Source organism: Vigna unguiculata, chromosome 10 (genome assembly GCF_037176805.1).
Source record: "Vigna unguiculata cultivar grain cowpea cultivar isolate G323 ecotype 2 chromosome 10, ASM3717680v1, whole genome shotgun sequence".
Classification (NCBI taxonomy): Eukaryota; Viridiplantae; Streptophyta; class Magnoliopsida; order Fabales; family Fabaceae; genus Vigna; species Vigna unguiculata.
Window position 1 is genome coordinate 47,931,859 of NC_140801.1, and position 14,215 is coordinate 47,946,073.

The 14,215-nt window shown below is 36.6% G+C and overlaps 1 protein-coding gene across 10 annotated transcripts in view; it reads right to left on the bottom strand.

Annotated features, from left to right (window-relative positions):
- Window positions 1-5,994: 5,994 nt before the first annotated feature.
- The window catches only part of LOC114166777 (uncharacterized), a 28,257-nt gene continuing 20,036 nt past the window's right edge, over window positions 5,995-14,215 (bottom strand). For 9 of the 10 annotated variants that reach the window (XM_085667738.1, XM_085667735.1, XM_028051599.2 and 6 more), the window contains exons 10-16: window positions 10,655-11,431; window positions 10,140-10,511; window positions 8,824-9,633; window positions 7,682-8,629; window positions 7,446-7,504; window positions 7,302-7,362; window positions 6,784-7,104 (exon numbers count right to left, since the gene is read on the bottom strand). In XM_085667738.1, the coding sequence (XP_085523864.1) occupies window positions 7,463-7,504; window positions 7,682-8,629; window positions 8,824-9,633; window positions 10,140-10,511; window positions 10,655-11,431 (2,949 nt within the window). In that variant the 3' untranslated portion in view covers window positions 6,784-7,104; window positions 7,302-7,362; window positions 7,446-7,462. Of the gene's footprint in view, window positions 6,259-6,783; window positions 7,105-7,301; window positions 7,363-7,445; window positions 7,505-7,681; window positions 8,630-8,823; window positions 9,634-10,139; window positions 10,512-10,654; window positions 11,432-14,215 lie in introns of those variants that run through there. The other variant, XM_085667733.1, reaches the window with a different exon arrangement.

A 14,215-nucleotide genomic window follows, 5' to 3' on the forward strand; every position in this document is an offset into this window, starting at 1 on the left:
CAAAAGCTACCTCCTTTTAGCTTTTGGCCTCGGTTGTTACCCGAAGCCATAGAGTCCCTTTTATGCCTCGGTTCTAAATGAACCGGAGCCATAGGGTTCCTTTTCTGTCTCGGGTTCACGAGAATCGAAGCCATATGGTAAAAATATTTTTTTTTTAATTAAATTTTTCGCGACTCACCAAAGCACTTCAAAACTATTTACCATTCTCCAAGACCCACCTGCTTCATCTATATCACTGCCACTCACAAATCCATGTCCCTTGAGGGAGTTTATACCCTCAATAAAAGAGGTAACAACTCTAGATCAATCTTTTATTACTCATGACCTTCAAAATCACGAGTTAGATGACGGAGAGCACAGACAAAACACTAATGCCACTTGTAAACTCTCTAAGTCCAAATATTCTGGTGCTGTGGAATTGGTTCAAACTAAGAAAACAGATGCTCCTCATTGCGCATTAACACTAGATGCTATGCAAGGAAATCAGAATTACCTGAGACATGTCCCTGTGCACGTTGTTGATGAGAGGTTTAACGGACAACCTAAGATTCTCACAAATTCTGCTGCATCAAACATAAGTGAAAGTTAAAACAACACAGCACGCTCCTCTGTTCATCATCATCAATCGTTTTCTCATTGTCCTCCCTTCTCACAACACAATCAGGAGGATTACCATTCATTTCTTTAGCTGCCGCAAACCAATTCCTCCAGTTATCATCACTTTCCCGCAACACTCTCATTCGCAGAACCACCACCTCAACATCACAACACCATTCCAACCTGCAAACAGAACATACAAGCAAAACACCGGAATTACAACTCCATCCCTGCAATACAACATCACATCGAATCAAAACCCTCGTCCTAGCACAAAGCTCTCACGTTTCATCTTCCCCAATCATTCATACTCAAGAACAAATCAGAAATAGAGAAACAAAGAAGAAAGAAAATCGCCGGCGGCCGGAGGGCTGGTTTCCTTGGTGCTCGCGAACCCAATCTCGGTGGCTGGCGTGGTGGCAGCGAGTCGCAGGACCTAAGACGTTTCTCTCGTGCGGAAGAAGAGAGTTAGGGTTAGGAGACGAATGCGCGCCGACGTGGACGCCGACGACGGCTGGAATCGTTGACGTAGTCCCCAACGGGCAGGGCCGCGTAGTCGTGAGAGAGATCGGCGTTGTCGTGCAGTCACGCGAGCAAGAAGCCGCCGTTATCTTGTGATGGGGAGGAAGGAAGAGAAGATGTGCCGTTGTGGGCTAAGCTCCTGGCGGTGGTCGGTGTTGTCGCTAGGGTTCATACGTGATGTGAAAGGGAGAGGGGATCCAAGAGACTAGCGAGACGCAGAGAGAGATGGAGGAGATGCAGCGCGCGTAAGGAAGAAGTAGAGGGGTTCGCGTTTTTGTGCCCTAATTAAACTATATGGCCTCGGTTCAATTAATAACCGAGGCATATAGCCCTATTTGGCGCCAGTTTAGTGCCACCTGAAGCCAAAGACGTAATGGCTAGTGGCATTTTTGAAATTTCTAGCCACGTTTTTGGCTTTGGGTCTGCTCAACCGAAGCATATAAGCACCTTTTGACACCAGTTTTTTTTTGAACCAAAGCCTATAACCCCTTTTGGCTTCGGGTTTTTCTTGAACCGAGGCATAAAAGTTGTTTGGAATTGCAAAAATGTCACTGTGTCATTATATGCTTCGGTTCCTTGCCAACCGAGGCCTGAACCGCATATAAGGCGAGGTAAAAATGCAATTTTGCACTAGTGCACCATAGAATTTGGCAGATTTTTTGTCGGGGCCAACGAGGCCAAATTTCAACATGGGATGAACTTGGATGACTTTCAAACGAATTTCGGTCGAGGACGACGTGACCAAATTTGGGCCAAGGTCGACTTGACAAAATTTCAGTCGAGATCGACTTGACTTGATTCGACTAAATTTCGGCCAGAACCGATTTTGCAATACGACCAAATTTTGACCAGAGCCGACTTGGCCAAATATGGCCACATTTGGGCCGAGGCTTGATAAGTCAAATTTCAGTCAGGGTTGAATCCACTAAATTTGTCGGCCGGGACCGACTTGACTGAATATGACAAATTTTCGATCATAGCTGACTAAGTTGAATATAGTCAAATTTCGTTCGCGACTTACTCGACCGCATACGGCTAAATTTGGGCTAGTGTCGACTCGACCAAATTTTGGTCATGACCAACTCAACTGAATTTGGCCAAATTTAGGTCAGGACCGACTCACCTAAATATGACCAAATTTCGGTCGCGATCGACTCTGCCAAATACGACCAAATTCAGGTTAGGACCAACTCAGTCAAATTTTGGTTGAGGCCAACACAACCGAATTTTGACCGGAGCCGACTCGACTGAATTCGGCCGAATTTCGGTCGTTGCCGACTTAGTTGAATATGACCAAATTTTGATCGTGACCGACACATTTGAATACAGCCAAATTTCATCCTAGGCCGTCTTAGCCGAATACGACCAAATTTGGGCAAGGGCCAACTCGGTCAAATCTTAATCGGGGCCAACTCGATTGAATTCGACCGAATTTTGATTGGAGCTAACTAGGCTAAATACAGCCAAATTTTGGTCGCAGTTGTCTCGACCGAATACGGTCAAATTTTGTCTAGGACGAATCAACCCAATGTAGATCAGATTGATATCCAGATCCAACAAAATGGATTGGAATTTTAATAAAATGAATATTAAATGGATTGGATCATAGCAAAAATGGATTGGATCATGAAAATTAGATTTTTTTGTCCATCCTTAGTTTAACTTTTCAGATCATCCTCTACTCTCTTCCGCTCATTCAAGAGTTCAATAAATATAAATTATTGTTGTTATCCTCATAATTTTTATTTTTAGGTGTTAAATAAACATTAATTATCATTTTTACCCTCATATTTGTATTCTTTCAGTTTTATATGTATTTAATATCTTTTTATTAATACATTTTTTTAAAAGAGTATAATTTAAATTTGTTAGTACAAATTTATGGATACATTAACAATTCTTTTATTAAACTTCTAAAATTTTTAATGAAATTGTAAGGTTTAAAGTTTATAAATATAAATTTTAAGGGTTAGTGTTTACGGACGTCCCTTTTCTCAAGTCTCACGGCACACGTCGCATGTCCCCGTCTCATGTCTCACGTCTCTCGTCTCACGTGGCACGTCTCTCACGTCTCACATCTCTCACGTCCCATGCCCTACGTCACACGTCCCACATGTCACGTCTCACGTTCCATGTCTCACATGTCACGTGTCACATCCCACGTCCCACGTCTCATATCCCACGTCCCACGTCACACGTCTCACGTCTCTCGTCTCACGTCTCACGTCTCTCGTCTCACGTCTCTCGTCTCACGTCTCACGTCACACGTCTCATGTCCCACGTTTCACGTCCAATGTCTCACGTTCCACGTCTCAGTTCCACGTCTCACGTCGCACGTTGCACGTCGCACGTCTCACGTCGCACGTCGCACGTCTCTCACGTCTCACGTCTCACGTCTCATGTTTCACGTTCTATGTCCCACGTCTTACGTCTCACGTCTCACGTCCTACGTCTCTCATGTCCCACGTCCCACGTCTCACGTTTTATGTTTCACGTTTCATTTCTCACGTCCCATGTCTCACGTCGCATGTCTCTCGTTTCAAGTCCTATTTCTCACGTCTCACGTCCCACGTCGTATGTCTGATGTCTCACGTCTCACGTCTCACGTCCTACGTCCCACGTCCTACGTCTCACGTCTCACGTCGTACGTTCCATGTCCCACGTCTCACCTTCCACGTCCCACGTAGCACGTCTTATGTCACACGTCTCACATTATTGCACTGAAATACTTGATTCTTTCATAAAATAATGGTGTTTTGGTTTACTCGTTGGAATATAGCTAAGGTTCTTCTTTGTTGTTTATCCTTCTTTAGATAATAATTTCTTATTGATCGAAAGAAGGAAGAGAAAAAGATATTATTTTACCGAAAATAAGAAAGCTAACCTTATGCAACAACAATAATTTGAAGCTTTTGCAACAATAATTTGAAGCTTTTGCAGATGTCTGCTATCATTACATAGATGATTTTAGAAAAGTGTTTAGATGTTGACAAACAATATTTTTTCTTTTGGTTTTCTGTTCTGACATTCAATATGCAAAGAGATGTGTCACAAAATTCTAATCAAGGGTGGGCAAAAAAATCCATTTTTTATAATCCAATCTATTTTTTTTATTATCTAATCCATTTAATATCTATTTTATTAAAAATTCAATCCATTTTATTAGATATGGATATCAATCTGATATATATTTTATATATTTTATGAATCAGATATTCATTTTCTAAATTTAGATTTTCAAAATGGATAATACAAAATATCCAATACAAATTTTCAATTTATATTTTTGGTTAAGTTAGGCTAAAAGTTGAGACCGACTAGTTAAAATTTAGTCGCATTTGATTGAGTTGGCGTGACCCTATACAAAATTTGGCCGAATTCTGTCAAGTCGGTCTCGATCGAAATTTGGCTTAGCTGGTCCTGGACAAAATTTTGAAGTATTCGGTTGAGTTCACCCTGACCCAAATTTGACTGCATTGGGCTGAGTCGGCCTAGACAAAATTTGACCGTATTCGGCCGAGACAACCACGACCAAAATTTGGCTGTATTCGGCCTCTTTGGCTCAAGTCAAAATTTGGTCAAATTCAATCGAGTTGGCCCCGATTTAGATTTGGGCGAGTCGGCCTTGACCCAAATTTGGCCGTATTTGGTTGAGACGGCCTAGGGTGAAATTTGGTCGTATTTAAATGAGTCGGTCACGATCGAAATTTGGCCGTATTCAACTGAGTCGGCCACGATCGATATTCGGCCGAATTCAGTCGAGTCGGCTCCGGTGAAAATTCGGTCGTGTTGGCTTCGACCAAAATTTGATCGAGTTGGTCTTGGCCTGAATTTGGTCGTATTCGGCAGAGTCGATCGCGACCAAAATTTGGTCATATTTAGGCGAGTCGGTCTTAACCTAAATTTGGCCAAATTCAATCGAGTTGGTCATGACCAAAATTTGGTCAAGTCGTCACTTGTCCAAATTTAGCTGTATTCGGTCGACTAAGTTTCGAACGAAATTTGATTATATTCAACTTAGTCGGCTATGATCGAAAATTGGCCATATTCAGTCAAGTCAGTCCCGGCCGACGAATTTAGTGGAGTCAACCCTGACCGAAATTTGATTGATCAGGCCTTGACCCAAATGTGGCCATATTTGACCAAGTTAACTCTGGCCAAAATTTGGTCGTATTAGGCAAAATTGACCTTGGCCAAAATTCAGTTGAATCCAGTCAAGTTGCTCTCGCCTGAAATTTTGTCGAGTCGACCTTAGCCCAAATTTGGTCACGTCGTCCCCGACCGAAATTCGTTCGAAAGTTATCAAAGTTCATCCCATGCTAAAATTTGGCCTTGTTGGCCTCGACAAAAAATCTGCCAAATTCTATGGTGTCAGCCCTATCGAAAATATAATCCACATCCATTTTGGATCCAAATAATGGATGTGGATCCAAATTTGTGTCCATAGGACTAACACCAAATAATTTGATAGATTTGGCCGAATACTTCCAAATTTTGTCCAGGACCTGGGTCAAATCTCGATCGAGACTGACTTGACAGAATTTGGCTTAATTCGACCAAATTTTGTATAAGGTCAAGCCAACTCAATCAAATACGACTAAATTTGGGCTAGTCCATCTCAACCTTTAGCCTAATCTAACAAAAAATATAAAGTGAAAATTTGGATTGGATATTTTGGATTATCGATTTTGAAAATCTAGATTTCGAGAATGGATGTCCAATCCATAAAATATATAAAATGTAGATTAGATTGATATCCATATCCAATAAAATGGATTTTAAATGGATTGAATTTTTAATAGAATGGATATTAAATGGATTGGATCATAAAAAAAATGGATTAATCATAAAAATTGGATTTTTTGCCCACTCTTAACCCCATCAAGAAAACTTTCCTGCTGTCTTACCGACTCTCCAAAAGCTGGTTCTTACATGCTTGTTATGCATGCTACCTTTATTCCTTATATTTAGTGTACGTATGATGATGGTATTGGAAGAACAATACTCGGCTTTCCTTTCATGTAGTTATCTGGTTCGTTGCTGTATAAAAAAATAGGATACATTCATCTTCATCCTCCCTTGATGCCTTCAATCTCTTGTCAATTACTGCAATGTTGGAGTCGGCAACATAGACTCAACCTAGAAAAATTATTAATATAAAAGGGATTATGAAAAGATATGAATTTAATTATAGAAGAAGTAAAAGTAGCATTGAACCGAATATAATGCTATACATATATCTCATAACTCAAACATGACAGAAATATCTACTTAAATAAATATCAATAAAGCATAAAATGACACTACCTAATCAGACTTAATCATCGTGTTATACTATGAAAAACTGCTTCTAATTATAATTATTCGTCACCTGCATGCGCATAAAGCAAATGATAGTATAACTCACCATAAGAAAGAAAGTAACAATTTTAATAGCATTAGTTACTATTGATGTACATTGTTCACCATATTGAAGAATTGAAATTATGACACAAGAAGCATCTCCAGGCTATTTATAACAAAAAACATGTACATTACTCCAAAAATAATTTTCTCAATTCAATTGTTTATGACATTGTTGTTAATTTCTCCATTTGCAACTCTGCTCTGATTATAATAAAGTATTATGTTCAAACCTGAAATACTGATAAAATTAACAGCAAATGAATACAAGCACACATTGTTTCTTTATCAGCATAAGCACACATACTATAATACAGTCAATATTCTGTGACAGAGTTCATGACTTCACCTTTACTCAATATTCATGACCGTTCATCGCTTTTAATCTCACACATTCCATAATATAAATAATAATGTATTTCATCTTCAACGAGGTAGAACAACACATTTTTTCTTTTTTTACTTTTTTTTTAAACACAATCACACATAGTAAAATAGGGACACATTCATCTTCATCCACTCTCTATGCCTTCAATCTCCTCTTAAGTACTGCAATATTGGAGTCGGCAACTCAGATTCAACCTGTACAAATTATAAGAACAATTACTATACTTTCTTAAAAGTTACATATATCAAGAAAAAAATATGAATTTAATTATAAAGGAAGTAAAAGTAGCATTTTATATAGAGAATATCATTCTATACTAAAACATCACAAAGAAATATCCATGTAAATAGAAATCAATAAGACATTAAATTACACTAAAAAGATTGCTTACATAATCAGACGTAATCATCATGTTATTATGCTGTGAAAAACTGCTTCTTATTAATCATCACCTGCATGTGCATAGAGCAAATGATACTATATCTCACCATAAAAAGGTAACAATTTCAGTAGCATTAGATAATATTTGATGTACCATATTCACTATCTGAGCTATTGAAGAACTGAAATGATGGCACTAGAAGCATCTGGAGCCTATTTAAAGCAAAAGAATATGTACAAGTTAATTTTAAGCACGATGCAACTCAAAAACACATTACAATAAAAACAGTGTCTGAAAATATTGTTAAACATGAACCCTGAATTCCTGGACAGTATCATCTATCATTATCTATGAAGAAAGAAAGATTAAGACGTAAAAAGTTTAGGTACCTCTTTTTCACAAGTTTTGCGCACAGCAGAATTAAGATCACTTTCTTTGTGGGGTCTCTCATGTTCTGAACAATACCACTTTATGGGATGAATTATTTTGTTGAATTCACTGAAAGTTTTCATAGAGCTGCACTTGATGACGTAGACTTCCTCCAAGGAGGGAAAACTTAAAGTAAAATTGCCAGAATAAAAGCACCCTAGCTCATCTAATTTTTCAAGATACAAATCCTGGAGCTGCTTAAATATTATTTCTTCGTCCTCATCAGATTCTTCCCCCTCCTTTGACACTATCTCTTCAATTGATTTACATTCTTTTATCTTCATTCTTTTGAGTTCACCCAAACCTTTTGCTGTCGAAGATTTGAACAAATATCGTAGAGTACTGCAACTTTCTACCTTCAAATAACTGAGCCGCGGAAATATTATCCCATTATTCTCATCTAATTCATCTCCCTCCTTAGATTCCTCTGCAACAATTGCCATCAATCCCTCACAGTCTTCCACTACTATATCTTCAAGTTCCACAAGATTTTTTGCTACTGATGCAGGAAACACACTTGTAAGGCCTTTACATTCCTTAACATGTACTTCTTCTAGACTACTCATGTTTAGAATTCCATGAGGATCTTCACTCCAAATATTCTCCAGATTTGGTAACTTCGATAAAACCAATTTCCTCAGAGGGAAAGTAATTAACGTGTCTTTTGTTGCACATTTGACATCAAATATGGTTTTGACAGAATCAGAGTTTCCAACTTCCAATGTTTTCAATCTAGGCAGTAAAGGAAGTAAATGGAAGGGTAGCACTGCATCTGATAAAAATCTGCAGTCATTCACAGTCAATGTTGCCAAGTCACTGAAACAGAGGCCGGGGATATGCACTGAGCCATGCCATATCTCTTGTAGTCCTGGCCTACTTTCAAGATCAAGTTCCTCAAGCTCTGAAATCTGCATGTGCGAAACGATAAATAAAAATATGAAACTAATTATTTTTTATTATGAAAAAAAACCCAGTTGACAATTGAGATTTATAGTTTTATTTAGTTATCATAAAGTTATTAATTTTTTCAACCGTTACGTTATGTTTGAAACATGTAAACAAAAGTTATTGTTATGAATAATAAAAATAATTAACGACGTACCTTTCTCAGAAATTCCTTCCTCATAGTAAAGTTGAGACCAGTTTCCAATGGAGTGTTTGATCCTTCAAGTTTAACTTGAGACAATTTGTCTGCTTTTAGCATACCTGGACATAAACTTACCATATTGTCGCAATCTGTTACTGACAATTCCTCCAACAATGGAAAACTTAAACTGCCTTTGTAAAACCTTAGGAGATTTTTCAGATTTTTAAGATTCAAACAATTGAGCTTCGGAAATATTATTTCATCCTCATCTGATTCCCCCCCTTTAGATACTATTTCTTCGATTAATTCACACTCTTCTATCTCCATTCTTTGTAGTTTTGCCAAACTTTTGGCTGTTGAAGATGTGAACAAATATGACAAGCTACCACAACTTTCAACTTTTAAACATATCATATTCGAGAAAGACACTCTGCCTGATACCAAGTTTTGTAAACTGGAACAGCTAATGACTTCAAAGGTTTCTAGATTTCTGACAAAGGGTTCGGTCCATGAGTTGTCTAACCCAATGGAAACTAGCTTTTCAAGGGACTCCAAGCGTAGTTCTTTCAATTGTAAAAGAATTTCACTATTATTAGGTCTTTGAAGGCAGAAAATCCGCTCGAAGGAACTACTACACGCCACAAGCTTCTCTACATTTGGCAACTGTTGTAGAAATCCATACTCCGGAAATTCATCACACTCATTATCAAAGCACAAAGTAAGAACTTTTAACTTGTGTAAAAGGTTTCTCTGAAATTTCCCATCCACAATCATCTTCAGTTCATTTTCACCCACTGTCAGATGTTCTAAGTTCGGTGTAATTAGCTACAAAGAGAAACCAATAACGAAGTGAAAGCAGTTAGCACAAGTCATAGATTCGGCTCTCTATATAAAATTGAAATTGTGAACTTTCATGCTAAAATAAGCCTGATAATTTGTGAAAAACTAAACAAATCAATATAAAACAAAAATAGGTGTGAACAAGTCAATTTAAAAGAAGAAAAAACGTTTATTTTAAAAAAAATGTAAAAAAGATGATCTAGCCAGGCCAGGTACCTGTTAACAAGGCCATATATACCGTATGCATTTACAACAATTGAGTTTAAAATTTTAGATGAAAGGTGATAATGAAAAAAACTTTCGATGGTTGGTAGGAGATTGTTTATCAAGATTTAAGCAATATATTTGATGCATGTATGTAATTGTTTTGGAAAAAAAAAATCCTCAAATGCATGTAGTATTATACTGTTGGATCATGAATGCAATGTACACTACTATGATTCAACTTCGGTAAATCACAGTATCAATGACGTTACACTGAGGAATCTAACCTTAGGATTTGTTTGTTCTGAATGAGCTGGATTAGGGTCTGTAACAATTTCAGCAGGATCTTCATTCCAAACAGTTTCAAGATTTGGCAGCTTCAGTAAAACTAATTCCTTGAGAGGAAAAGTGAGTGTGTCTTGTGCATATTTGACATCAAATATAGTTTTGACAGAATCACAGTTTCGAACTTCCAATGTTTGCAATTGAGGCACCAAAGGAAGCACACGGAAGGGGACTACATATGATAAAAGTTGGCACCCATCCACAATCAAGGTTTCCAAGTAAGTGAAACAAAAGTCGGGGATTTGCAGTGAGAGACGCCATATCTCTTGTAGGTCTTCCCTATCTTTGAACTCAAGATTCGATCTCTTACCAATCTTGCGAAATCATCACATGTAAACGAATAAATAAAAATATAAATATGAATTATTTTCTGTATGATTATTCTATATTTATTTGTTTGTTATGACAGAAAATGTCCCTTATTTGCCACCAGAACGTTCAATAAATAAACACGTACCTTGCTCATAAATTCCCTCCACATAGTAGAGCTAAGATCAATTTCCAATGGAATAGCTTCTCCATAACCAACTATAACTTCACACAACTTATTTGCCTTTAGAGTACCTGGACATAAAGTTACCATCTTGTCGCAAGCTGTTATTGACAATTCCTCCAACGACGGGAAACTTAAACTTCCTCTGTAGAACCTTCTGAGCTCCTGTAAGTAATAAAGATTCAAACGACTGAGCTTCGGAAATATTATCTCATCTGGTTCCTCGTTAGACACTATCTCTTCAATTGATTCACAATTATTTATCTCCATTCTTTTCAGGTGACCCAAACTCTTGGCTGTTGAGGATGTCAACAAATATGATAAGCTTTCGCAACCTTCTACTTTCAAACATGTCAGATTGGAGAAAGACACTGTGCATGATAACAAGCTTTTTAAACTCGAACAATAAGTGACTTCAAAGGTTTCTAAGTTTCTGACAAAGGAATCAGTCCAAGAGTTCTCTAAACCAATGGAAACCAGCTCTCGAAGGGACTCCAACTGTAACACTTTCAGCTTCTGTAACACATTATTACCACTTTCACAACAGAATATCTCCTTGAAGGAACCATCACACACCACAAGTTTCTCTATATTCGGAACCTCTTCTAGAATTTTATATCCAAATACATCCGAACCCAAGCAGAGAGTAAGAACTTCCAAGTTGTGCAAGAGGTTTCTCTGAATTTCTCCACGCAAAATCATTTCTACTCCATTTTTCCCCACTGACAAACACTTCCATAACTGAGAAAAGGCACCAATAACGCAGGTTAAGGCAATTAGACATCCATCTCTTTTATATACAATTGTGACATTTTTGAAATTATCTGTACAACTATAAACATTGGTTCTCTAAGATAACCGAATCCAATACCCGTAACCTTATAAGTATAGGCTTCGGTTCTTTGACTAATATAGTGAATAAAGTTTTTATGTTTAGGTATATATTTGGTGTCACTAAAAATGTAAGATTGACTAATGTGTACGGATTTATTGACCCCTAACTCATTCATTGGACAATAAGTCAAGTGACATCCAAGCACATATCACCAGTTGTTTAGGACAGGGAAAGCAAATAAACTTCATCAGTAGGTGTAGTTGGTTTGTTGCAGTGTAATTATAATCTATTTTAAAGTGTCACAATGATTTTAGTTTCAATTTAGACGTCATTGAATACTTGTAATTTCTCTAAGAGATAAAACTGTTGTATGGTTTTTCTCATTTCACAAACTTTCCTCAAGAATCTCAAACAAATAATAGATTAGTAAAAACTTCAATTATTTATAAATTGTGATATATTTGTGGTACAGTAAATAAATCAACTCATATAAGTGTTTACCATATTATACAATGAATAACAAAAATTTTTGTGTTCATATTACAATTGATTGAAAACAAGTAATAATTTAATTTATCCAAAATACTTTACAAGTTTTTCTTTTTATATAGTAATTGAAATTATTGTCTGTTATCTACAAATACGACAATCTCACACCAATGTATGAAAATTCAATAACGTATGTAAGAATATCTTGTGTCAGCTATATTATAAAAATGTACGATAATTTGATCTACTCTACTTTGTAATCATTACATTATTTAAAGTACTATCTATATTCTATTGTGGTTTATGGCTGTATTATGTTTTGAATCGGTTGTCTATTCGTTATTATGTAGCCAAAATCATAAATGAAAAATATATTCAAAAAGAACTTAATAATACACTTAGGTTATTATCAAAATCGAAGCATATTAAGAAGTAAAAAGTATAGGCTTTGATTATTACCAAAACCAAAGCATATTACGAATAATATGTTGTTGTTGTTACTACAACCAGTTCCTTTCCCTTTTTAAATATTTTTCAATTATTTTCGATAGTGAATTTTTGTATTTGTAAAAGACAAAAATTAAAAAATAAAAATAATAAATATAAAGTGGTTGTAAAAATTTATTGAGTCTTAAAGTATTATATTGCCTGTAAAATATTTCATTGTAAAATACATGCAGAGAGTGTTAGGTTTATACAGAGGGAGTATCACTAGGGAGAACAAACATCAATGAGACCTGAGTCCAACCGCATAAGGCATTGATACCACCCTCAATCCAAAACCTTAAGACAATGGGTTTATGTATCTTGATTTTTATATTGTGCTCTACTTTCTCATTTCTGATCAATGTGAAATTTAGACTCACACTTAGATTTCTAACGGATAGTACATGTCATGTCTCCACTAATCTAATCAATGGAGTATATGTGGGGGAGTGTAGATCATATAAATGGTAGATATGTTGCGGGATGGCTAGTTTCTGCTGTATCGGTAGCGGCTATGTTAGATATGAGGACGTTTGTTTTTTAGTTTATGGTTAGTGACTATGTTTATTTATTTTTTATTTTTTTGTGGAGATCTATTATCAGGGTCACATAATCAAAAGACAAACTTTTTGGATGAAAAAGAAAATACGGAATATTATATATATATATATATATATATATATAGTATGTCTCTATAAACGAAAGTCAAATCCGTGAAAATTAATTAATTAAATAAATAAATAATTAATAAATGTGGGTAGTGGAAGCTTTTATCACATTAAATTTTGACAAGTATGAGGTGGAAAAGTACTAGCTCAAGTAGTTGAGAGTACTTGGTTGTGTTGAAAGGACTTAGGTTCGAGTTTTATGTATGTCATTAATGTGTTATATACTTTATAATTCTTTTAATAGTGTGCTAGATCGTGATAAGTGAAAACATAATTTTAGAATTATATGAATTATCATGAAACATGAATTTGTTAAATGGTTGTGCATTGAATTGAACATTCGCATGGTTATGGGTTTAAACCTTGGTAGAACCAAATTAAGCTTTCTTTTTGCCAATTTTTCGTTGGGCATGAATATGAGAGGGAAGAGAAAACCCTAGCTGAATGGGCATCCAAGGGAGGTTGGAAAAACAATCCATAATGGACTTTGAATGGTAATTAAGTTAGCTTAATGTCAATTCTCGTTTTTCTATTCATCATTGCTAATTAAGGCATTTTTTAGTGGGAATTAAGGGAGAGAGAGAGAGAGTTTTGGTGTTGCCATTGTTGAGCATTGTGAGAGGTGCGAATTCAGAGAGTGTGTGATGAGAATTGAGTGCAATTGGGAGCTGAATTGAAGGAAAGTGCTAGGCGGCCTAGTGATGAAAGAGGAACTCTCCAAATATCCAATTTTAAGCAAAGGAATTCCAGGTTATGGGAGCTTACCATGCTAATTTTATGTTTTGATTGACTGTATAATATGTATAACTTGATCATGCATGATTTCCCTCTGCACGTTTATATTTCTAGGTTTCTGGAAAAATTCCAGAAACCGCTTGGCGGGTGTGCATAGCCACTAGGCGATGCATGCTGGTCTTATGGTTTCTGGGTTCTAGATGAGGAACCGCCTGGCAGTACGAGCCTGACTGCCACGCGACACATGTGCGCCAACCCAGTTTCTGGGTTTTTGATGAACTGTCTGGCGGTGATGAACACTCACCAAGCGAC